We start from the raw sequence: 23,858 nt of genomic DNA, 5'->3' as shown, positions 1-23,858 counted from the left end.
ACAATGTTTGAAACAAAAACACCAGTGAAAGAAACAGCAAAAATAATTAAATGTCACAAGCAAACACAGACAACAAAGCAGCAAGATGGAAAAGGAAATAAAAACAAAACAAACAAAGGAAAGAAGCAAACATTAAAGCAAGATAACAAGCATGCAAACTAGGAAACTGAAATCAAAACAAGCAAAGGAACAAACAAGCAAAGTAACAAACATAAACAAACAAACAAACAAACACGAAAACTAGGAAACACGAAAAAAAGATATTACCAACAAACAAGCCAACTCGAAACTAAATTCTGAAGTCAATAAACAATCAAAGAAGCAACTAGCAACTGTCTGTCCTTATTATTAATAATTTTTTGTTTTTGTTTTTCAGGGTGACTCCAGCTTGTGCGCTTATCTTTATGGTGTACGAAAACGTAATTCACGCTCTAATGCCGTCCAGTTAGCATCAAGGGAATTAATAGTGAAATAGAAAATGCTAAAGCAGTCTGAACGATGTTCTTTATACCTCAAATGTTCTAACTGGACCCTTGGTTTGAGGAAAAGGATTTAGTTCGGTTAGTTAGTGGCCATTGTTCAGGAAAAATCTAGAAATGGGTGCATACTTTTTTTTACCGCAGTTTTAATATTAAAGAACAGCTACAAATGATAAGCAAAGAGGTGAAAAACTCTCAAGAGACATTGTAATGGAGCTGGAATTTCGTCCGGTTTGATGCAACAACAAGCCTTATTGCTCGAAGCATGTTCTTATTGGTCGTTCGTTGGTTACATGGTTGATTAACAACTTGAGTCTGGTATGGTCGACTCAGGCTGAATATTATCAATTTTGACATTGAACGATCTTTGGAATGCCTCTAAATTAGTATTATTAGTAAAGCGTTGTACATGATATACTTCATTCCGCGCGACATCATTTGAGTGAGTGTAGAGTCACGTGTACTATAGTACTACAGTTGTATAGTAAGAATACAATTGGTAATAAAAAGAAAATCCATTAAAAAAATTCCTGCGCAGCTTGCACTCTCCCCTTCCGTGCCCCTCATCTCCCATGATTTCTACAACATGAAACAGTCTGTGTAGAAATACTTGTACGCCGTAAGCGACGGTCGAACTGAGCCTGCAAAGGTCCAGCATTGAGGCATCACCCCACAATATAATATTGTCTATAATAAACCTTTTTCGCTTGGGTGGTTTGTTTTCCCATAACAGACCACGTGATATTCTCTAGAGAATTGTTCTTTTATCCATCTAAATGCTATTTATTTACATACACGGGACAATTTGAAAATTTGAAAGGAAGAATTCTCAAGACTTTCATCACATGGCCTGAAATGGGGCAAGGAAAAAAAAGACAATGAAAGTAAACGTATACAACTGTCACTCAATGTCTAGCTTTTACAGTAAGGGCATTTGTAACTGGATTAGTCAGCGCTGCAGTAACGGGCGGGACAAGCCCCTGGCTGAAATAACTTGTAAATATAGTAGGAGCCGCAATTCTTTACTTGCATGGATAATGATATGGCACAGCAGGCAAAGTTATTAATGCAGACGTTTCTTGTAACTTTACCCTCAGCCACTGTAGGATGACCACCACTCAACCAGATAGGAAGGACTGCATCACAACGTCCCATCGGTGGACATGTGGTCACCATTTTTGTGCCTGCAGCTCCCTGGAAGCGATACCAGCCATTGAGTGTGTGGTCACATTTTTGGTTTACTGTTACGTAGTCATGTTTTCTTTCTGCATCTGTCAGATTTTGGTAATTTTGCCCGTGACATACATCAACTAAAGGAAATACACAAATGTGTAAATAAATATGTGATAAACACAGAAGACATTTGAACAAGTACGAAAAAAGGAAATCAATGGAATACGTAATTAAGAATTGATTCATGCTTTAGCGTGCATCATAGAGTTGCTAGATGTGCAGTCGAGAGAAACTCTAGCGTCTTTAATGCTCTCCGATTTTTCGTTTAACGTATGAACTACATAAAAGAGCTAAATTTCCATTGGTGTAAATCACGTGAAATAGGAACAGGTGTACTAATAGAACATTGTCGTATTCTCGGTATTGGACTGGAACTGCAATCATGGACAAATTGTTTTGCAAAATAATCATAACCGAGATATCTACAGAACGAGTGTCGGCACCCCAATTCCCCCTTTCAATGTTGGAAAATGGTTTAATGCAAACTTGTATTGGACTAAAGTGTTATGTCAACATTACCCAGGGGTGGGGAGGGGCAAAATGCGAAAAGAATGACGATTTCTAACGCTTGTGACCATGGTTGTAGCTTGGAATGGAGGTTCGTGCGGTGGAATATCATTAAAAAGAGATTAAAGTCATTTGCATTTGAAAATACTCCCCGCATTAGCCGCAGTCGCAAGCTACAATCATGGACAAAAGTCTTGGGACAAATTTGCACTTTTGGCGCTTTTGCTCACACGCCAGAGGCGAATACGACTTCACCTGCCTAACCTCGCCCCCCACCTCCCACACAATGTTGAAAACTAGTACCTCCAATTTCTCCCGATTTTCAACATTGTGTTGAGTGGGGAGGGGGGACAGCAACGCGCTTTTAAAGGATATAGCAGCGTTTTTTTGTTTTTTGTTTTTTGTGTCAAACTTCAGTTCTAAAACACAGATAATCCGTTATATTACATGTGTCCCAAGGACTTTTGTCCACGATTGTAGTTCCAGTCCAACACCGAGAATACGAAAATGAGGTGTGTCTTACCCATAATAGGGGATGGAGCGGGTAGCAACTCCTTACGGACAGGTTGTAACTAATTTTAAGCAACGTAAGGATACTCATGTTATGAACCAAATTACATTGCACCTTCACAGATTGCACCGTTCTTTACGAATCCATCTTTGCACTGGCAATAGTACGATCCAGGCGTATTTCTGCACACAGACTTATCAACGGCAGCACATGGGTTGTCCTGTGCATCACACTCATCGATATCTGGGAGATAGAATGTGATATAATTGCTATATTTAAGCCAACGGTCAAATATGTGATTTTTTCCATCGGTTTTCTAACCCAACGGTTTTTGAAACTGACTCTGTGTGTTAAGCATTGTGAGTCATGCTCTGCTATTTTTTCCTCACTCGCACCTCGACCGTAGTGCAAGGGAGGAGTAGGTGGACAGAAGCACCCTCTGGGTTTTCGTTGTAGTAAGACATGGAAAGTCATTTTTAGCATAATAATATCTCTTGGCTTGCTTAAAAGTTCCTACAAGATAAGATGTTTTTTTTTTTGTTTCTCTTGTTACGACTGAAGATATCTTTTATACCTACCGCCTTCGCAGTTTTCGCCCTCAAAACCAGGACTGCACACACATCGATATTTCTTACTTGTAAAACCGGACAGACAAGTTGCGTTGTTTTGGCACTTCTCCTGGGGCTTTCCACAATGATTCTAAATCAAAGTAACAAAAATTAGCTAGCTTATTCTTACTAATTTTCGCGAGAATCTGGAAGCTGCATTTCGCGATTGCAGGAAACAAATTTCACAAGTACATTTAATTTCACAGCTTTCCCATTGTTTTAATCTCCCAGTTCCTTATCCGAGGATCCCGTTTCCCCAGAAGTAGCCTACAAATGGAAATTTTATGACTGTACTAAAGAGTTTTTGTGAATTTACAAGCTAAAGATGACGGTGAATCGGAGGAAGAATGCTAATTAGTTGAAAGCAAGATCACATAAAGACTGGATATTTTCAAGGAAAAATAATCAACCGATTACCAATGAACTCGTGAATAAACATCATTTAAAACTAGCCAAGGATTATTTCTTACATAACCTGGTATTAAAGTTCCCATATTTTTTCGCGCTCTCAGTTTTTTTCGCGAGTATTAATTTTCGTGATTTTTCCCGAATTTTACGACTCGCAAAAAACACTCGCGAAATTAACTACGGTAATAAATTTACGAAGTCGAGCAATTGCCTCATCAAGTGTTATTTGACCTTTGTCGACGTACTTTTGCGTAATTTAATGTATTTTTCTTAACATCAGATCCTGAAGTCGCGACATTAAGAACGCGCAAGGTTAAGTACGAATGAGGTATCTTCGAATGACACAATACAGCTCTTCTTTACTTTTAACACTGAAATTCTGTTACTCGACAAAAGGCGGAAGAAAAAGGAAGTATTAAACAAAACCCGAGTATGATCCAAGCCATTAAATTTGTGATAAAATACTGGGATATTTTGGGCGTATCGCCTACTTCCAATGCAACCAAAATTTACATAAAACCTATAACGACAACGACTCTTTAGCCTAAAGAGTATTTTGTTGCAGTACAGTATCTTATATCGATCGCAATATTCTAAAATTGATTGGCAGTTAGCTCGAGAGACTTTGTTCAGAAAGCTTCCGGTGTTTATATTTCCTGCCTGACTGGGACGATCCTACTCGTGTTTGAAACAAAAGAAGTCGCCTTATAAATTTTTGTTCATCAACAGACTGCAATAATCAGTAAGAAAAAGGTTAAAAATCAGTTGGCCAAACTGTGTCAAGAGCCATGAGATTATTCGTTGTCTATTTATATACCGGTTGGATATGTATAGGTCAGTAGTATTATCCTGCAATTGTCTTCTCTGTTTCATTTTCTTTCGCCTCCCCCCTCGCCCCCTCATCGAAGCCCTTCCACCCGGCAAAGATGACTTGCGTTCTCTTCTGAGGCCCCGCTTCTTGTTTCTGGCTTCACCCTGCTTGAGCGAGTGAGGGCTTCCCGTGGTAATATACAGTCTAACAAAGTAATTGAGGGCGCAAAGTTAAAAATTTCATAGTTGCTTACTTCGGCGCCACGATAGTAGTAAAGCTGGTCGTCCTTCAGATCCCTGTCATGCTCCATGTGAGTGGAGTTATTCAGCTCACATTCATGTGTTCCGTCAGGATCTTTGTTCCTAATATTAAGACTGACACAGTTTGCATCCAGGTAGCAACGGTATTCACACTCGTCCAAGTCATTGACAATCATAGTTTTAATCCAGTGGTTCACTAAACGTTTCTCAGCATAGAAATAGTAGGCTGGAAAGTACAGCTCACGTCCTCCATCTAAAAAAAATATAAACATGTTTATCTGAAGAGCTTATAATAAATAGACGAAAATTTAAAACAGGATTTTAAAGTCTGAAACAAAAATCAATAGGCAAACATTTTAAAAAGAACAGACTTATTGAGGAATGAGTGATGAGGGGTTATTTACATAGTATCTTTTATAAACATGCGGTATATCTTTATTTCGATTTACTCTGATCTCCACGCACAAGATTAATTTTTCGCCAGACCTTTGTCTAAACAAATCGGTGAAACTATAATTTCTAAATGGTTCATTATTGTTGTGATACCAAAATGTGAAATAACTTTCTGAAAGGGGAGTTAAAAGTGTAGTCGTAATTTTCTCTCCCGCTTGCTAAGTCTTGTAAGGATCCGAGATAACTGCATGATGTATTTCAGAGTTTACCTTTCAGCGTCATCGCTTTTTATGAAGAATTTATGACAAAATCTGATAGTAAATCGAGCAATTTCAGTTTCTAGTGGACCAGAATAATTTCAGGTACTTTTCAGTCCCTTTTACATTTTCTTAAAGCCAAAGATAGTATTAAATAGTTGCCTTGAGTAACATTGAGAACATTTTATTTGTAAAAACTAGAGAAAATAAATTTCAAAGTTCAAAGAAATAGTGCAAACGCAGGTAAAATTTTATCATAAGCTTCATTTCACCAGTACTTTCAAGTGTTTTTCGATATGTGCTGTTGTTAGAAATCATTTATTTTTCAGAAGAATTTTAAATTAGTCAAAGAGAAGTTTGCAACACGGTGTAAATAATGTCAGTACAATGTGTCTGTCCACATGTTACTCGTACCTCAGGTGAATTCCTGAGGTACGACGCTGATGGTTAAATCGTTTACTTAGTGTTTGAATGAAATTGCAAAAGACTGGACACCTCGAAGCGTAATTTAGTGAAAATTAGCGAAGAACGTAAAAAGGTCTAAAACTTAAAATCGATTTTTAAAGTGCGAGTTTTCGGCCGGTTTGTTTTTTAATCTTTCCCTTGCCGATATCAAACGGAAATTCTCCTCTGTAAGCATCGCATATTTCTCAGTTACTGTCTTGTGAGAATTTGGTGGTATATCAATATAATATCCACGTTGTTTTTGCCACCTGTCTATTCGGACAGCTTATTAATATTCTAACAATAGAGAGTGCTGATCAAGCTTTTCAAATTTAGGTTAAAAATTAGTAGTCGTGGAACCCGAAATTGCGCTCTACTGCAGAAGAAGGAACTGTCCCCTTGAAATATTAGCTTTTGTGGACTGATACGTCAGATCAAGTCTTATGGAAAATTTCCTTGCTACAAGACCGAAGTTAGATTGCCTTAAATTTGCAAATGGCTAATTAATACAAGACACGACGTCTACGTTGGATTTACATCATCATCGGTTTTAATCTTTGGCAAGTTTTTACAAAATAATTCCCATTTAATTCCATAACAATTTTACTATTACGTTTAGACCCCGGCAAACTTCTCTTTAGAATTTGCGCTTAAACAACTTCTGCTAAGAGTATTGTTATTTCAAATTAGCGGTGGGTAATGATGAGAATCACGACAATTTTAGTCGTTACACTGTGGGTGTAAAATAGGATAAAATTCTGTATTCCTATCCAGTTTTTTTTTATGCATTTTTCTGATACTTTCACGAGTGTTTCTGTAAATTGGTCCTGAACCACAGAAACATTTTGGAACATTATCATTATCTGGGCCAAGTCTTTTTCATTAAAGCTTTCGTAAAATCACCAAAAAATGCTTTACGTAATATATCTAGTTTCAAGTTTCCATGGGCGCTTGTCACTCCTTAAATTAATTAAGCACTTTAAGACTCTTTCGGTTTCGCACTTTAACACTCCTTAACTTACGCACTTTCAGACTCCTTCAATTGCGTTCTTTAACACTCCTTAAATTCCGCACTTTAAGACTCCTTAAATAGCACACTTCAAGACTCCTTAAATTTCGCACTGTAAGACTCCTTAAATAGCACACTTCGAGACTCCTAAACTTGCGCACTTCGAGACTCCTGAAATTGCGCGTTTTAAAACTCCTCGAATTGCGCACTTTAAGACTCCTTAAATTGCGCGTTTCAGCCTCCTTAAATTGTGCACTTTAAGACTCTTGACATTGCGCTCTTTAAGACTCCTGAAATTTCGCACTTTTAGACTCCTGAAATTACGCATTTTAAGACGCCTTCAATTGTGCACTTTAGGACTCCTTAACTTGCGCTCTTTAAGACTCCTCAAATAGTACACTTTAAGACTGTTTAAATAGCGCACTTTAAGACTTCTTAAATTACGCACTTTAAGACTACTTAAACAGCGCACTCTAAGACTCCTTAAATAGCACGATTTAAGACTCCTTAAATTGTGCAGTTTAAGGCTTCTTATGTTACGCACATTAAGACTCCTGAAATTGCGCAATTTAAGACTCCTAAAATTGCGCAATTTAAGACTCCTTAATTTGCGCAATTAAACACTTCTTAAATTACGCACTTTAAGACTCCTAAAATTGCACACTTTAACACAACTTAAATAGCGCACTTAAATACCCCTTGAATTGCGCACTTTAAGACTGTTTAAATAGCCCACTTTAAGACTTCTTAAATTGCGCACTTTAAGACTCCTTTAATAGCGCTCTTTAAGACTCCTTAAATTGTGCACTTTAAGGCTCCTTAAATTACGCACATTGAGGCTCTTGAAATTTCGTAATTTAAGGCTGCTTAATTTGTGCAACTAAACACTCCTTGAATTACGTTCTTTAAGACTCTTAAAATTGTGCACTTTAACAATCCTTAAATTGTGCATTTTAAGGCTCCTTAAATTGTACACAATAAGACTCCTTAAATCCCACACTATAACACTCATTAAATTGCGCGCTTTAACACTCCTTGAATTGCGCGCATTAACACTCCTTAAATTTCCTCTTTTTAACATACATATTCAAGCACCTGACTATTACCCACTGCACGATCTTGAATTCAAGTTAATTTATACTATGTTTTAAATTCCTTTTCCTCGGGAAAAAATGCAAGAAAATGAAGAAAAATCAAAATATTAATTCTCTTTACTCGTGCCATCACAGTGTCAACAGCGCTTTCTCGGGTTCTGTGTTTGTATCGCATTATACAAGGAAGGCTTGTACATGAACGAACACCAAACCGAACAAATAAATATCAGATCAGAGTTCTCTTGTCTGCTCAAAAATTTGCCTGGCTTTTGGGTGATTTTTGAGAAACAGCAGCAACTTCCTCTGAAATCTTTGTGAGTTTCGATCTACAGGCCAAAAAATTGCAGAATTGATTATTCTACTCGCACTAGGAAACGGACTGTTTTAATAAAAAGCATGAGCCGTATATACATGTATCACAAAGTAAAATCAGGTTTAAAACACAAGATAAGAAAATTAAAGTAATTTGAATTTGGTATCATGGCTGATGCACGTATCTTATACATGATATGGTATTCAAATGACGCACGTATCTCGTACGAGATATTGTTTATTAGACTTAAAAAGATCGAGTGACTGTCCAAGGATTTACAGTACGCACCTCTAGTTAAGTGTTAGACACACTTTCCAATGAAGAGGAAAAGGCTCAGCTTAACCTTTAATCAAGGAAACATGGTTTCTTGAAACTGTTGTCATTTGCCTTTTTATGCATTAGAGGTAAAGCTAGTTTAAGATTTGTCTCACTTCCTCGTTTTACATGACAATGCGGCACTTTTTTGAATGACCTGGTTATGAAGACAAACGGGTGTAGCATTCTATCACATCGCTTCCAAATCTACGGTTAATCAGAGATCATAAGCGAATGTCTTGGTTCCCGATTCAACCAGTGGACAACAGACTAACCCTCGATCACGAAGAGAAGTAGATAGGCTTGATTACATATCACTTAATTTTCAAAAATTGGAAGACTATTGTGACAATATCAGTTTATGCTTCGCTTGATTTCCTTTATTCTCGTCATACGTCCGCGCATGCCAGGATAAATGCAGTACAGAGAGATACGGCACTGACTCAGCGTAAGACAGAATGGAAACAATGTGATTCTTATTCGAACATATTAGTCTAAGTATAATTTCCGACTAAAGATTCGTTTCCCAAATTATCAAGAATCCTTTAACAGCCATCTTTAATCAAACTGGGGAACGCTGACTTAGAAATTAAGATAGCATCTATAAAATACAAAGCAGGTAAAGAAGAATTTTTTTTTAAACTCACCCTGCGCCCGAGTTGGACAAGGGATTACTGAAATCCATGACACGAGAACGAAAAGCAGAGAGAAACTCATTCTTAACTTGCGGCGGATGTCTCCACTTAATAAGACTCAGATACAAGTCAATACAGCATTGAGTAATCACCAGTGATGTCTTGTGGAATTAAGCTCCAGCAAAAGCTAACAACGACTAATTAAAGATGGCATGATATGGCTTAAATTTAAAACAGCGCTCAGATAACAGACGTAAACCAATCATGTTACTTATTCACTTGACAAGAGACTGCACTCCCCAAAGTACATATAAACTTTCTGCTCTGATTGTGCATTTTTAATGAGTAAATAGAATACGGTTCTTTAGTTAATTTATTTACCTATATGTAGGTTGGTTACTGAATACATTTGAAGGAGAACCACTCTAGTGAAAGTTTGAGTTTGAGTTGTTTTGTTTTGTTTTGTTTTTTGCTTTTTATCGAAATAAAAGGCATGGTTAAGGTCGTTACGCTAATTCACTGTCCTCAAGCGTTGATAGAATAAATTATCTGCAGTTAAACCTCAGATCAATGAAGAAAATAAATTTCTCAAATTTCGGTTTTCCTTCTAAGAAATAACATTCTTTCTTAAACTGAACGCAGCGATGATTCAGTTTCATATTTCCGCTATTTAGTCTTGCATCTAGATATTTTATTGTTATACTTTCATTTGTTTCAATGTTATTTTTTTTGAACATCATATATAGCTTATTGAGACGGTAACCTTCGTTAATGATATCCCTTTTTCATCCCGCGTGTTTGCCCTTAAATTTGTACATTCTACAATGAGAAAGTGTACATGCTGAATACCCAGACATGTGAAAGACTATTGGGAGAGAAAGCTACTCAAGAATCAATAAAGTAAACGACGACAGATTTCCTAATCAGAGTTTACACTTCCTACCAATGTCTTAAAACTTTAAATTTATGCAATTTTGCCCCTTGATATCAAGTTTCTGTTGATAGTTCCAAGACATCACTTGATTCATTAAAGTAATTGAAAATTATCCCTTGTCTCATGCAAAAGGCTATAATTCCTTCTTCCCAAAAGTCTTTGGAGTCTCCAACAAGCAAAGAACGAGAAAGACAGAGATTTTAAAGTACAAGCACTTTAGATTTACGTGTGTTAATGGAAAAGTGTTCATCATGCGACCAGTTGTTTGTTTGCACAGTTGGACGCCGTCGTGTTTCGAGGAGTTTACATTTCTATTTAAAGACGATTCGCTCAAAGGCTGTTAGAAATACATAATAAAACACGCAACCAAACTTACTAAAGTGCAGTTCTTAGAAGGTCCATTTTCTAAAGGAAATTAACACTCATGTTAATTGAGGTATTTGAAGTTAACGTGACCTAAATTAAGGCGAATTGAGGTAAATACGCAACAGATGTATTTAGTTTGCCCACTATCATGTACGTTAATTAAGCTGACTATTCTGCCAAAGCTAAGAGACATTTTATTTTCGCTTTATGAAAAGTGCGAACCTTGTCTGCTAAATAAACGTTTGTTGAACTTAAATCTGCAATATAATTGAAATATCACCAAATACATTTACCACCCTATCACAAATTCGTTAGAATGGCGACTTAAACTAATCCCGAAATTATCGAAATAAAGGCTACTTAGAACTTAATGTTTACAAATACAAGGAAAATAAAGCAGCACTTCCTGTAGAGAAGGTTTCTCTTTCGTGAATTTTCAAGCGCTTAATGTAAGGAAGAAGATGTCCAGTGAGTCCATGATATGTACAATGTAGCCTGCTAATCTCGAAATTATGAAAAGCGTTTAATGAACAATTTATGTTTAACATTTGTAAGGAAAATAAAGAAGCTGTTCCAGTAGAGAACCTTTGTTCTCTGTTGAAAGATGAAGAATTTATAAAGTTAGATTAGACGTGTGGAAAACTGAGTGTTCGGCCCATCCTTTATCCTCAGATTGTCGATCAGGTTTGTTTTCTACAAGAAGAACTATGACTGGTATGTATCTTTTTATAGAGCGTTAGCCCTTCAAGTTTCAATAACGATCAGCACAAATTTCTCTACATGATTGAAATACTTATTAAATCATGAGCATTCTCGTTAAGATGTTTTAACTAAAGAAGATGATTACGGTAAAAGTGACATACGTCTGCCTGATATTCAAGCAGTTTCTCCCAACTGCTATATGTGAAAATGTATGTCAGTAAACTACTGAGAACAGCACATGGTTGAGTAAAACTATATTTAAAAAAATGCATGTGGGCAAATTTGAAAGAGAGTTATGAAGTTTTAGCTTCACCACGCTTCTCAAAGCTGGGTTTACGTCGATGGGTTTTCAACACCCTAGTGCCAGTTTTATGCTTTTCTACTTGCGTCGAATGGAAGGAAAAAAGCTTTTAGCGATAATAAAACTTTTGTTTTGACGAGCATGCCACATCTTGCAGAAAAGTTCAGTGCAGGCCTCAAGCTCCGTTTAGTTATATAATGTTAATGAGGTTCATGTTGTTCTATATGATGTTATTTTTTAAACAGGAAAGACCAGGAAAACGCCATTCTTCTTTACTTCGAGAAGCCTCTCAAGTAGGCAGCATTTTTTTTTTACTTCATAGGCACTTTAAAGACAACGCAGCTTACAAATTTTACCAAGTAATTTAAGCATGCATGAACATTTGGTTGCTTGCAAGCAAACTTGTGGCTTAGCTCATCTGTTGTTAGGAGACGTTCAAATAAATGGTAAAATTCAGCTAATTTATTGGCAGCTCGTACTCGTCTCAATATATTCGTTCGTTCGTTCATTTGGCGTTCATTCATTTAGAGGAGATGATATTACGGTGGCAAACAAGGTGGACGTACTGAAGAAACACCGCGTACGAAACTTCAAGATCATTTGACGTTTTTTTTGTTTTTTGTTTTCTTTTTGCAACGAAAATGTCAGAGAAAATAGCTTACTGGTCTTGAATTATGACCTGCTAAAAACACCCTTAATCACAGCCTTAGGGGCTAATAATGAAAACTTTTTTATAAGTTGCGACTTTTCATACTTATCAAAAGTTAATTTTGAGAAGATATTTAAAACAGTCGCACAGAAGTTTGCAATACCATGTAGATAATCTGGGTACATTTTTTTATTATTATTTGTTACTCGAACTTCTGGTGCATTCCTTCTTTATACCACATTGGACACTGATGTTGGGACACTGGGCACCTCGAAGTCGTAATTAAGTGATAATTAGCGAAGAACGTAAATTGAAATCGACTTTTGAAGGTGCGAAACGCGGCATGTTTTTTTAATCTATCCGTCCCCGAGATCAAGCGTAAATTCTCATTAGTAATCATCATACATTTCTTAGTAATTGTCCTTGGGAGAATTTGGTGTTACATCAATATGATATCCACCTTGTTCTTGCCACCTGTCTATGCAGGCAGGAAATTAATATTCTGAAAAAAGGTGCCTATTAGCTTTTCAACTTTTGTTAAAAAAAATAATAGGTTTGGAGCTCGCGTTTTTCCAAGGTTATAGAAAAAGAAGGAACTGTTCCCTCGAATTATTAACTTCTGTTTGGTCGACTTATAGGGCTGATTATGTATTAAGAAGAAGTTTCGTGCAACAAGACTGGAAATAGCTTGCCAAGGAAATTGTTGATTATACGAGACACGACATCTACGTTAAATCTGCATCATGAACGTATTTCTTTTAGGTACAGTTGTATGTATGGCAAATTTAAACGAGAGTGGGTCTTTATCTTTGGCAGGTTTGGCATTTAATTCGATAATATTTTTACCCTTGCGTCAAGACCTCTTGCGTCAACCTCCGCTGAGAGAGTTACTATTTCAAAATTAGCGGCAGGTAAACATCACGATCACAGCCATTTTCGTTATTACACTGTAAATAAAAATGTAATAAAACTTGATGTTCCTATTTAGTTTCTTTTTATAGACTTTTTTCTGATACTTTCACGAGCTTATTTTTCGAGTTATTTGTTTCTATCGGATTTGGAAGTAAACCTTACATAAGTACGAGCAGAAAAACTGAACAAGTGAATACTATCACAGATTTCTGTGGCTTGCGCAAATCGGCCTGTATTGCGGGTGGTTTTAAACAAGCGGTAGCAAATTAACTTCCTCTAACATGCAATTTCAATGACAGGCTAAGAAAAGGTAGGGAAGATTATGCTTCTCTTGCTAACAAACCGACTATTTTAATTCAAAGCATGGATTATATACATATGATACAAAGTAAAATTATGTTGACATCACAAGATAAGAAAATTAAAGTAATTATAATTTGATAACTCCAAAAGGTCTAGATAGCAGCAGACATGTAAAGATTCCAAATTCGACGTTGTTTATAGGATTAAAGTATCAAGTTATTGACCAAGGATTTACAATAGGCACTTCCAGTTAACTGTTGGACACATTTTCCAATGAAAAGCAAAATACTCAGCATCAACCTTTAATCAAGTAAACGCAGCCTTTTTTTAAACTGCTGGTTTAAGATTCGCTGCACTTCCTGCCAAAGGCCACAATTAAACCTGTCAAAGCCGGTTCGGGTGATCTTGTTTAAGAAGAGACAAGCTGAATCTGACAGATTACCACCAACTAAGGCAGCTCTGCCTCAAGCCATACTACGAGCACACTACCAGTTGATGGTTTGGAACAATGACTGTGTACCTAATCCTGTTTTACCGTCACCACGAGGGTATGGTTGGACAATGGAAATTATGAGTGGATTCCTGTCGTGACAACTCTTTCGCCCGTTCCCGAGGCTATAACACAGCTTGTGAAGTGCAGATGTGTAAAGGAACGATGGCAGCGACGAATCACTATCAGTGCCCCAAAGCAGGGCTCCTATACACGGACCTCTGCAGCTGTTCCGAGGATGATGATGATGGATGTGAGAATCAACAAGGCGAATGAGACGATGATGACAGAGATATTGAGGAAGAAGAAGATGATGACGATGCGTTAAATTAGATACGGTAAGCGTCCTTGGACAAATACTTCGCCAAAGAAAGGTGAAAAATATGGCCATTTTCATTTTCACTACTGCTGTTTTTTAAGTTGTTGCTGTTTTTTGTCTGTTTTAATTATGTAGGTTGCTACCAGTGTAAATTTATCAAAAAATGAATGGTTGCTTAGAGCCTCGTTTCTCTGCAGGAAATTTCACTACGTGACAAATAAGAATATCATCAGTGCAACCGTATCATAGAGGGATTAATTTTGAGAGAGTTTGACAAGCTATTGTGAACATTTTAAAAAGGTTACATGCGTTTTTCTGGTCCAGCCTCGCTTTCATGCTAGGTCACGTGACCACCTCCTAATCAGCAGCTGTCACTAAATGATCAAATTGCGTATTTCTGCCCATTTTGGGTAAGTTTGATAAGCTTTTGCAAACATTGAATATAGTAAAATGTAATATTCTATTTCAGCCTCGTTTTCTTGCTAGAAAATCACGTGACCACTTCATAATCAGCAGTTGTCACTAAATAATCAACTTACGAATATCTGCCAAGTTTGGTGGTTAACCGATGGTAATTGATGAGGTTATAAAGAATTTAATTTACCAGCCTCGTTTTCATGTTGGCTAATATACCTCCGATTTTCAACCCTCCTTAAAACCCGTCCTAGCAAGTTGCAGAGTTGCCACCAAAACTTTTCATGTTTACTAGACCCTAATGAACACTTTTAGACTGGTGGCTTGCTTTCAGCACGAAATTCTCACGGGACTTAATTTTACGACATTTGCTCCCAGACTAGTATGTCACAGTCCTTTTTTTTTAGAAAGGTGGCTTAAAACAGTTTCCTGCACTTAGATTTTGATGGGTCGTTATGACCATGCGATGTTTATCGCTTAATGCTACAACCGTGCCATCAAACAGCTGTCCAGTCATTATATTGGTGAACACGTTGTTATCGTTTTCGTGACACAATAGGTTACCAAAGCAAAGGTATGACCTGCTAAAAACACCCTTAATTACATCTTTAGGGGCTCATAATTTGAAAACGGCACGGTGATTTTTTTAATATATGATCAAATTTTAATAAGTACGATAAGACGCAACTTTTGGAAAAATTAAAAGAAAATGTGTGTAGGATTTAGAGCCACGTTAAATTTTCAGAACGTTGCGTTGGCTCTGAACCCTATGAACAGACTTTTTTAAACCTTTGTGAAGAGTTGCGACTTTCAATGCTTGTTAAAGTTTAATCTCGAGAAGGTATTTAAAACAGTGGCATAGAAGTTTGCAATATGTAAATAATTTTGGTACAATTTGTTTGACAGTTGTTTCTCTAACTTCTGGTGAATTCCTTCTTTTTAAAGCATTCGACACCGATGCTTAAATCGTTTACTTTGCATTTAAATGAAATTGCAAACTACAAGTATTTTGAACACTGGGCATCTCGAAGTCATAATTTAATGATAACAATACATAATTAGCGGACAACGTAAAAAGGTCTCAAACTTAAAATCGAGCTTTTAAAGTGCGAAGGGCGGCGTGTTTTTAAATCTTCCCTCCCCGAGATCAAACGTAGATTCTCGTTGCTAATCATCATAAATTCCTTAGTAATTACCCTTGTAGGAATCTGGTGTTACATCAATATAATATCCCTGTTGTCCTTGCCACCTGTATATGTAGACAGCATATAAATATTCTGATAAGAAAAGAGGTGCCTATTAGCTTTTCAAGTTTAGTCTAAAAAATAACAGTTAATTCAAGAGCTCACCTTTTTCTGTTATAGAAAAAAGAAGGAACCGTTCCCTCGAATTGTTAGCTTCTGTTTGGTCGACATTAGCGTTGAGCAAACATCATGATAAGAGAAGTTTCCCGCAACAAGACCGAAAATAGATTGCCATGGAATTGAAATTGTTAATTATACGAGATACGACAACAGGTGTCTATAACCCGCTACGCGATCTTGAATTTAAGATAATTTATTATTATTAGGCAAAAAGGATTAAAAAATCATTAGTATATTTCGATTATCAAAAATATCTCCCCAGTATTATGCCAGCATCTTTTTTTGGAGTTCTGTGTTTCTATCGAATTATGTAGGTAAGCCTTGTACAGGTGAGTGCACAGAAACAGAACAAATAAATAATAGAACAGATTTCGGCTGCCTGCGCAAATTGGTCTGCATTGCGGGTGGTTTTAAACAAACGGTAGCACCTTCCTCTAACATTCAATTTCATTTACAGGATAAAAATATGCAGGGAAGATTATACTTCTTGTGCTAAGAAACCAACTTTTTTAACAATACAAAGTAAAATTATGTTCACATCACGAGATAAGAAAATTGAAGCAATTTGATAATTTGATAATTGAATTAATCCAAATTCGAAGTTGTTTATAGGATTTAAAAGTATCGAGTTATTGACCAAGGATTTACAGTAGGCACCTCCAGTTAACTGTTGGACACATTTTCCAATGAAGAGGAAAATACTCAGCATCAACCTTTAATCAAGTAAACACAGCCTTTTTTTTAAACTGCTGTCATTTCAATTTTAATCTTTTAGAGGCAGAGCTGCTGGCTTAAGATTCGCTGCACCTCCTCCTTTTAGATGCTGACAAATAATACATCATTTTTTTTTTTAACGAATTCGGTTACGAGTACAAATGCGTGTAGCATTCTATCACATCGCTTCCAAATCTACTACGGTAATCGGAGGTCATCACCGACCGTATTGGCTCACAATTCAAACAAAGGTTTCAAACTAACCCTTGATCACGAACAGAAGTAAATACGCTTGCTTATTACATTTCACTAAATTGTCAAAACTGGACATCTTATCGTAACATTATCAGCTTATGCTATGGCGTTGGCTCTCCGTAGGACAAAATTGAAAGAATGTGATGCTTCTTCGAACGAATTAGTTATCATTAGTGACAAACCTTCAATTGTAGATCCATTTCCCAAATTATCAAGAATCCTTTAGCAGCCATCTTTAGCCAAACGGAAGAAAACTTAAGTTAAGATACTATCTATAACATACAATGCAGGTAAAGAGGAAAATTTCCACTCACCCTGCGCCCGAGTTGGACAAAGGATTACTGAAATCTATGACACGAAAACGAAAAGCAGAGAAACACTCATTCTTAACCTGCGACGGATGTCTCCACTTAATAACTCTCAGATACAAGTCAATATAGTATTGAATAAGCACCAGTGATCTCTGGTCGAGTTAAGCTCCAACAAAAGCTAACAGCGACTAATGAAAGATGGCATGATATGGCTCACAGTTAAAACAACGCTTTGATGTCAGACGTAAGCCAATCAGATCATTTTTCGCGTGACGGATGACTCAGCAGACCTCAGCACGTATAATTTTTCTGTTCTAATTGCGCATTTGTAATGAGGAAAGAGGATACGGTTATTTAATTAATTTGTTTACCAAGGTTGGCTGAATATGTCTATATGATAGCTATTCTTGTGCAAATGTAAATTTTTTCTTTACTCAAAATTATAGACATAGGGAAGCTAATTAATTCACTGTCTGCAAGCGATATTAAAAGGGATTTTCTGCAATTAAACCTTGGATCCCAGAAGAAAACAAACTTCAAAAATTCCGGTTTTACTTATCGCAAATAACTACGCGCACGATGACGCAGCTTCAGATTCTCGCTATTTATTCTCATCGCATTAAGCTTCTTGATTGGTATACTCTCATTAGTACCATATCCTCACTGCATACGCATTACCTCATCGCATAAGATTAAGTTATGGGAAGAGTCCGCGACTGATGAGGCAGTAGGCATCTAACGAGGATCTGAGCAGATAGGAGCTTGGTCAACCGCCACTAGGGGAGGTGGGCGGGTCGCAAAAGACGACTGTCTTTGTGGAGTACAGGACGAAAAGACCACGCTTCAAGCGGAGAGACGTCCAAATATAAACTCCAAATGGCGCAAAGCATTACCGACGCCACCAGCACGGGCGAAAACGGGGGAATGTGATGGAATAACAGCATGTCTTGCAATGAGCTAATTAACTATACAGTGAGAATAGTATGAAGATTGTTTTTGTGAACTGGATGGCTTATCAATTTGGTATCGTTAATGATTTCCCCTTTTCATCCGGCGTGTTGTCCCTGAATTTATTTCATTTTAAATGATAAATTCTCGATGTTGGATACCCAGAGGAGTTATAGAATATTGGGAGTAAAAGGTGCTCAAAATCAATAAGGTTTACGACTTAAGATCTTCTAGTCAGAGCTAACACTTTTTCATAATGGCATAAAATTTTTGCAATTTTGCTCCTTGATATCAGGTGTCTGTTGATAATTCCCAGACAGTACTTGTTCCCTTAAAATAATCCAAAATTATCCCTTTTTCCATTTAACATGACGACCTTGCCCTTTTCTTCCCGAAAATATCTTTAAGTCTCCAAGAGGCGAAGGAAGCGGAAGATAAAGATTGTCAATTAGACGTAGTTTAGCTAAACCACATGTTGTCAATATAGAAGAAATTGTGATCATTATGCCACCAGTGTTTATATTCACAGTTTGACTTCGTCATTCTTAAAATAGTTCATGTTTTTAGTGAAGAAGAATTCGCGAAAGAGTTGTGAGAGAAACAGAGCACAGGGTTAGGGATAGATTGAGGTGAAGAGAAGATGTTGCGGCCCTATATGCCACGTGGTGAAGCGGACAGTTATTAGTTATGTAGTTTACCCGACAGGTTGGTGCCGTTGCCCGGAGAGTGACCGTCACCATGTCAAGGGTGCGAGTTGGGACGTTCAATGTATGTGTGAACCGGTGCAGTCAGTCAGCCATTCACCAAATGCCTGGCACTAAGATGAACCACATCGCTGTAAACGTGCTACCACTATAAACCCTTCATCAGACACCCCCATAGAGCGAAGAGGATTCAGGTAATTTAGTTTTTACCTGCAATCATGGACAAAAGTCTTGAGACAAATTTGCGCTCTTGGCGCTTTTGCACACTCGCCAGACAACAGTCGCGAGCGAGAACAACTTCACCTGCTTGGCCTCTCCCCCCACCCTACCTACAATGTTTAATTTCGCCTGAGTTTTAACATTGTATTTAGCAGGGAGGAGAGAATAGTCAGCGTTTTGCAAGAATTGCAGTGCTTTTTCAAACTTCAGTAAAAAATATAAAAGATAAACACAGACAAGCACGTTGAATTACATCAATATCCCAAGGGCTTTTGTCCACCATTGTAGTTCTTGAGTTGTTCTATTACGGTTTTCAGTCTGATAATTTATGGATTTTAAAAAGATATATTACACTCGTTACAAAACCAGCACACGATTCAAAGAGCGAAAAGAACTACCCCCCCCCCCCGTCCCTCCCGAAGAACAAACAAAGAAACAAAAACGAACAAAAGAAAAAAACCTGGGAACCTTTCTCGCAATTTGAAAACCGTTGTCAACGTAGACAGCAAGAAGAGAATCTCGCAATGGAGTCGAAGTTAAAAATTACATTTTACAGTCTTGTTAATGTAAAATTATAACCACATCAGTGATTGACAGGGAGTGGCTCGGCGAGGTACCAGAATTTCCCTTATTTTCCTAAATTCTTTGTTTCAGACCTCGCACCAGTTGACCGCGTACTTAAATTTTATTACGGCCGCCACACAACACAAAATACGAGTGATGAAGATAAGCTTACATTTCTTTCCAAATCTTAAATTTGCTAACCCTGAGAAAAAAGATTACGGCCCATCCGATTGATACGGTGTTGTCGTTTTAATTTGGCATACAGTGAAAAAACATCGTCACGGAGTAAATGCTCTTAGAGCGTCTAGTAACATGTAATGAGGGTAAAACTGAATTACCTTGACAAAAAAAAAAGAAGAAAAAAAAAAAAAAAAAAGAAAGAAAGAAAGAAAGAAAACGAAAGACACCAAGACCTTTTGTTTAGAATAAGTGCTAATAAGTGGCCTGTAATGGATTTGAAAAATAACCCTTAACTGTCAACTCAAAAGTTAACTTAGCACATACATGTAGGTTCGTGACACTAGAAGCTGTGAATATGATATGTTTTAGAGAATAGTATTTACATGTAAATCTGTTCACTTAGAGGCTGAAATAATGTATTTAAAACCTGAAAAATCTGACTCAACTATTCCTGTTTTTCCTGGAACTCTACAGATTATTTTATAGTGGCTTCATTATCAAAAATGTTTGCTGCCACTGCAGCATATCCCTATCAAGTGGTCAGGTCAAGGCTTCAGGTAAGGACTGTGCAGGGTTTGTTTGATGTCGTTCAAAATGGTGCAGCACTTCCTATGTAAAGCTTTTCAGATCAGAGGGCGTTCCAAGAGTAGTGGGTCATGGAATACATTGCATGACTTTGTATGCATGACTGGTAACCAGTCTACAATCCCAGACAAAAAAGTTGGGACACGAAGCAAGTTCTCCCTTCCCACCACTTACGATGTTGATAATCAGGTGATTTTGTCCCTTTTGATTGAGATAAACGCGACATTTGCCAACATTGATCAGGGGGGATGGGGAATACGTGATCCAGCTCAGCTGTCCCAACGTAAACTACGTTTGTCTGGGATATGATATGTCTGGGATTGTTTGATGTCGTTCAAAATGGTTCAGCACTTCCCATGTAAAGCTTTTCAGACCAGAGGGCGTTGCAAGAGCAGTGGGCCATGGAATCCATTGCATGACTTTGCATGCATGACTGGTAACCAGTCTACAATCCCAGACAAAAAAGTTGGGACACGAAGCAAGTTCTCCCTTCCCACCACTTACGATGTTGATAATCAGGTGATTTTGTCCCTTTTTGTTGAGAAAAACGCGACATTTGTCAACATTGATTAGGGAGGATGGGGAATACGTTATCCAGCTCAGCTGTCCCAACTACGTTTGTCCGGGATTGTCTGAAAGAGATATGCGAAGAATTTTCTAGTGAAGGTAACGCCAACGATTGTCATGGCGTCACAATATTTTAGAGTTTTGATTTCGGGTCAATGACGTACACTTTGTCTCTGTAAATTGGACAGAACTTTTCTACGTCAATCTGGATTAAGCCTCGGTGCAGATATTCGTGGAATATAACTCGTAGCCGCCTGTAATAGAACGAAATTTGCGATCTGCTTCAAGTAAAATGGGATTTAGAGCTCTTGTCTATTATTTAGGACATTTTCCAGGATTATTAATTCGCGAAGTAGCAGATCTTTGTGTTTCACGGAATAGTGTTAAATAAGTTGATCGAAGCTTACCCGTGTACAGTGTTCAGATATGTCACGATTACACGCGACACAACAACTTCCGGGTTCCATGCATTTAATTAACGCGCACGAATAACCAGCAACGGTTAACTATTTGAAAGTCAGCGTTTTGCAACCTAACCTTCGCTGATCTTCCCAATTGGCAGAAGGTAAAAAAATTTCTTACTTCACATCATTTGAAATACAGGATGGAAGCAATTTGGTGGCAAAATAGTAGAGTTTGACACTTGAAATATGATCATCCATTTGCCGGAGACTAAGTTAACTACACGTCTACCCTTCCTATCTTAATTGAAAGGTTAACCATATAAACCTTCTCGCAAAGCTCTGTTTTGCTAGTTCTTGATCCCAAACAATGTTAAATAGTTTTTAGTAATTCCTATGAAGCGGAAAAAGGTATAATTCGAATGACACGAAGCAGTTTGGAACCAAAATGTTTTATCCGGTGACACTTCCAAAGCCGAGAACACACCTCGCTTTATACGCGTTCCGGTATTGGAGAGGAAAACGAAGAGAGACATGCCTAATTTAATCGCGTTTAGGTAGCAGCAACGCTTTATTGCTGTCCACTGATAAACTCCGCGAGACAGCAAGGACAAGGCGAAAATATTCACTTGCTCGGTGCCCACTGTTTCAGCCGAATTTACATCATTTCTGTTTGGCGCGAATCAACCACCCCTCTAAAGAAGTAGACAAGATGATTTTTTCAGTGCAGGGAATAGAAACATCCTTTTCAACACACTATCTTGCGCATAGTTGGATTTGAGGGGCGGACAAGTGAGTCATTTGCTCCTTGAGAAGCAATTGAGGTTTATTTTACGGACTTATCGATCGCCTACCGTAGAAGGTCATTTCAAAATATGACTTTACGATTTTTGGCGCCTACCCAGGTAAAACATGTCGTTGCATGCTGTTTCTTTTTAGTAGCGCTCGTTAGCTGTAACCGCGAGATAGTACAACTACCCCTTTTCTCCAACTTGTTTTACAGCGAGTGGTTTGATATTCTTTAAATTCTTCTTTCAGACAATTCCAGACAAAAACGTTGGGACACAAAGCAAGTTCTCCCCTCTCCCCTCCCCCCTCCCCCCTCCCCCCTCCCCCTCTCCCCCGCCCCTCATTCACTTACAATGTTGATAATCAGGTGATTTTGTCCCTTTTTTGTTGAGAAAAACGCGATATTTTCCAGCATTGATTAGGAGAGATGGGGGATACGTGATCTAGCGCAAGTGTCGCAACTACTTTTGTCAGGGATTGTAGAAGAGGTTAACAAGCGAGACACGGTAACCTAGCATGTGTGGTGTTCAACTGTTAAACGAAACTATTTGAGCTACATGTACTGTAAAACCATTGCATTTTTTAGCTGTTCGTGCGTCGCTTATTGCAATTTAATGTTCAGGCTTTTAAAGTAAATGCTGGTAAAGTAAGGAGGGGTTGGAGGTGGGCGGGGACTCCCATTTGATTTAAAAAGGTCAGGGACGATCGTCGTCTCGCTTAAGGGTGTAAATCACGGATTTTGGTCTCACTTAGGATGTTCACACTACTTTTTGCCGTCAGAGTATCTTTTAGGGTGCTCTCTCGAGAGGAAATAAAAACAGAAAAGTAACAAGGAAAATGTTGTCATTTCCGTTTTAAATGGTATTTTTGGGGGGTCAAATAAAGCTCGAGCCAGGCGTCATGGGAAGAACAGACCTCCTTTTAAGAACAGATTCAAAAGATGGCGGTGTTTGCTGAGAGGAGGGCTCTATGTTAAGTCACGATAACTGAACCGAACTATCGCAATGGTCAAATTTCTAATTTTAAGAACCAGTACACAATGGCCGAGTACAAAGGAGCAGTGGACATAGTACGAAAAACGTTCAGGTGAGAGTCGAGTCGAGATCTCTTACTCAGCGAGAAACAATGAAATTAAATAGTAAATGGTTATTGTGTTCGACTTAAGCTGACAGTGGATGTCTGTTGACTGTCTTTAAGTAGTATTTTCCTGTCTATGTTTGCCACTTAGTTATGGCTGGTTTGCAGTGTCGCGCCATCAAAAATAAAAATCATAACCATTCAATAAACTAAGTCAGGAAGCTGGGATATGAAAGATTATTGACACATAAACAACCTCGTCAAGATTTAGGTCTGTGCAGTTTTTCATTCTCCCGCTATTCGGAGAAGTGTTTCACACAAATTTATCGAGCTTTGTATGGAGTCGCCATGTTTGTGCCCCTCGGAGGGACACAAACATGGCGGCCGTAAAGTAACAGAAACATCTGTCATTGAGTTTTGCCATTGAAACGAAACGTTATTACTCTAGAGCTCCGACACATTGAAATTAATACTTTTTCTATAGCAACAACTGTTTAGTTAGCAAAAACTTGA

The 23,858-nt window shown here is 37.7% G+C and overlaps 1 protein-coding gene across 3 annotated transcripts in view; it reads left to right on the top strand.

The window, feature by feature from the left end:
• Positions 1-23,858, top strand: part of LOC149104692 (solute carrier family 25 member 32-like) — a 53,715-nt gene that overhangs the window by 18,550 nt on the left and 11,307 nt on the right. For 2 of the 3 annotated variants that reach the window (XR_016201240.1, XM_089271041.1), the window contains one exon: positions 377-460. The exons of the other annotated variant lie outside the window; for it this stretch is intronic. Coding sequence is in view for 1 of the 2 variants with exons in the window: in XM_089271041.1 (XP_089127167.1) it covers positions 377-449 (73 nt within the window). In the remaining variant the exon portion in view is untranslated. Of the gene's footprint in view, positions 1-376; positions 461-23,858 lie in introns of those variants that run through there. 3 annotated transcript variants of the gene reach the window in all.

Source organism: Orbicella faveolata, unplaced genomic scaffold, assembly GCF_042242905.1.
Source record: "Orbicella faveolata isolate gen_17 unplaced genomic scaffold, um_ofav_v1 contig_34, whole genome shotgun sequence".
NCBI lineage: Eukaryota > Metazoa > Cnidaria > Anthozoa > Scleractinia > Merulinidae > Orbicella > Orbicella faveolata.
This window is presented reverse-complemented; position numbering and strand designations above follow the sequence as displayed.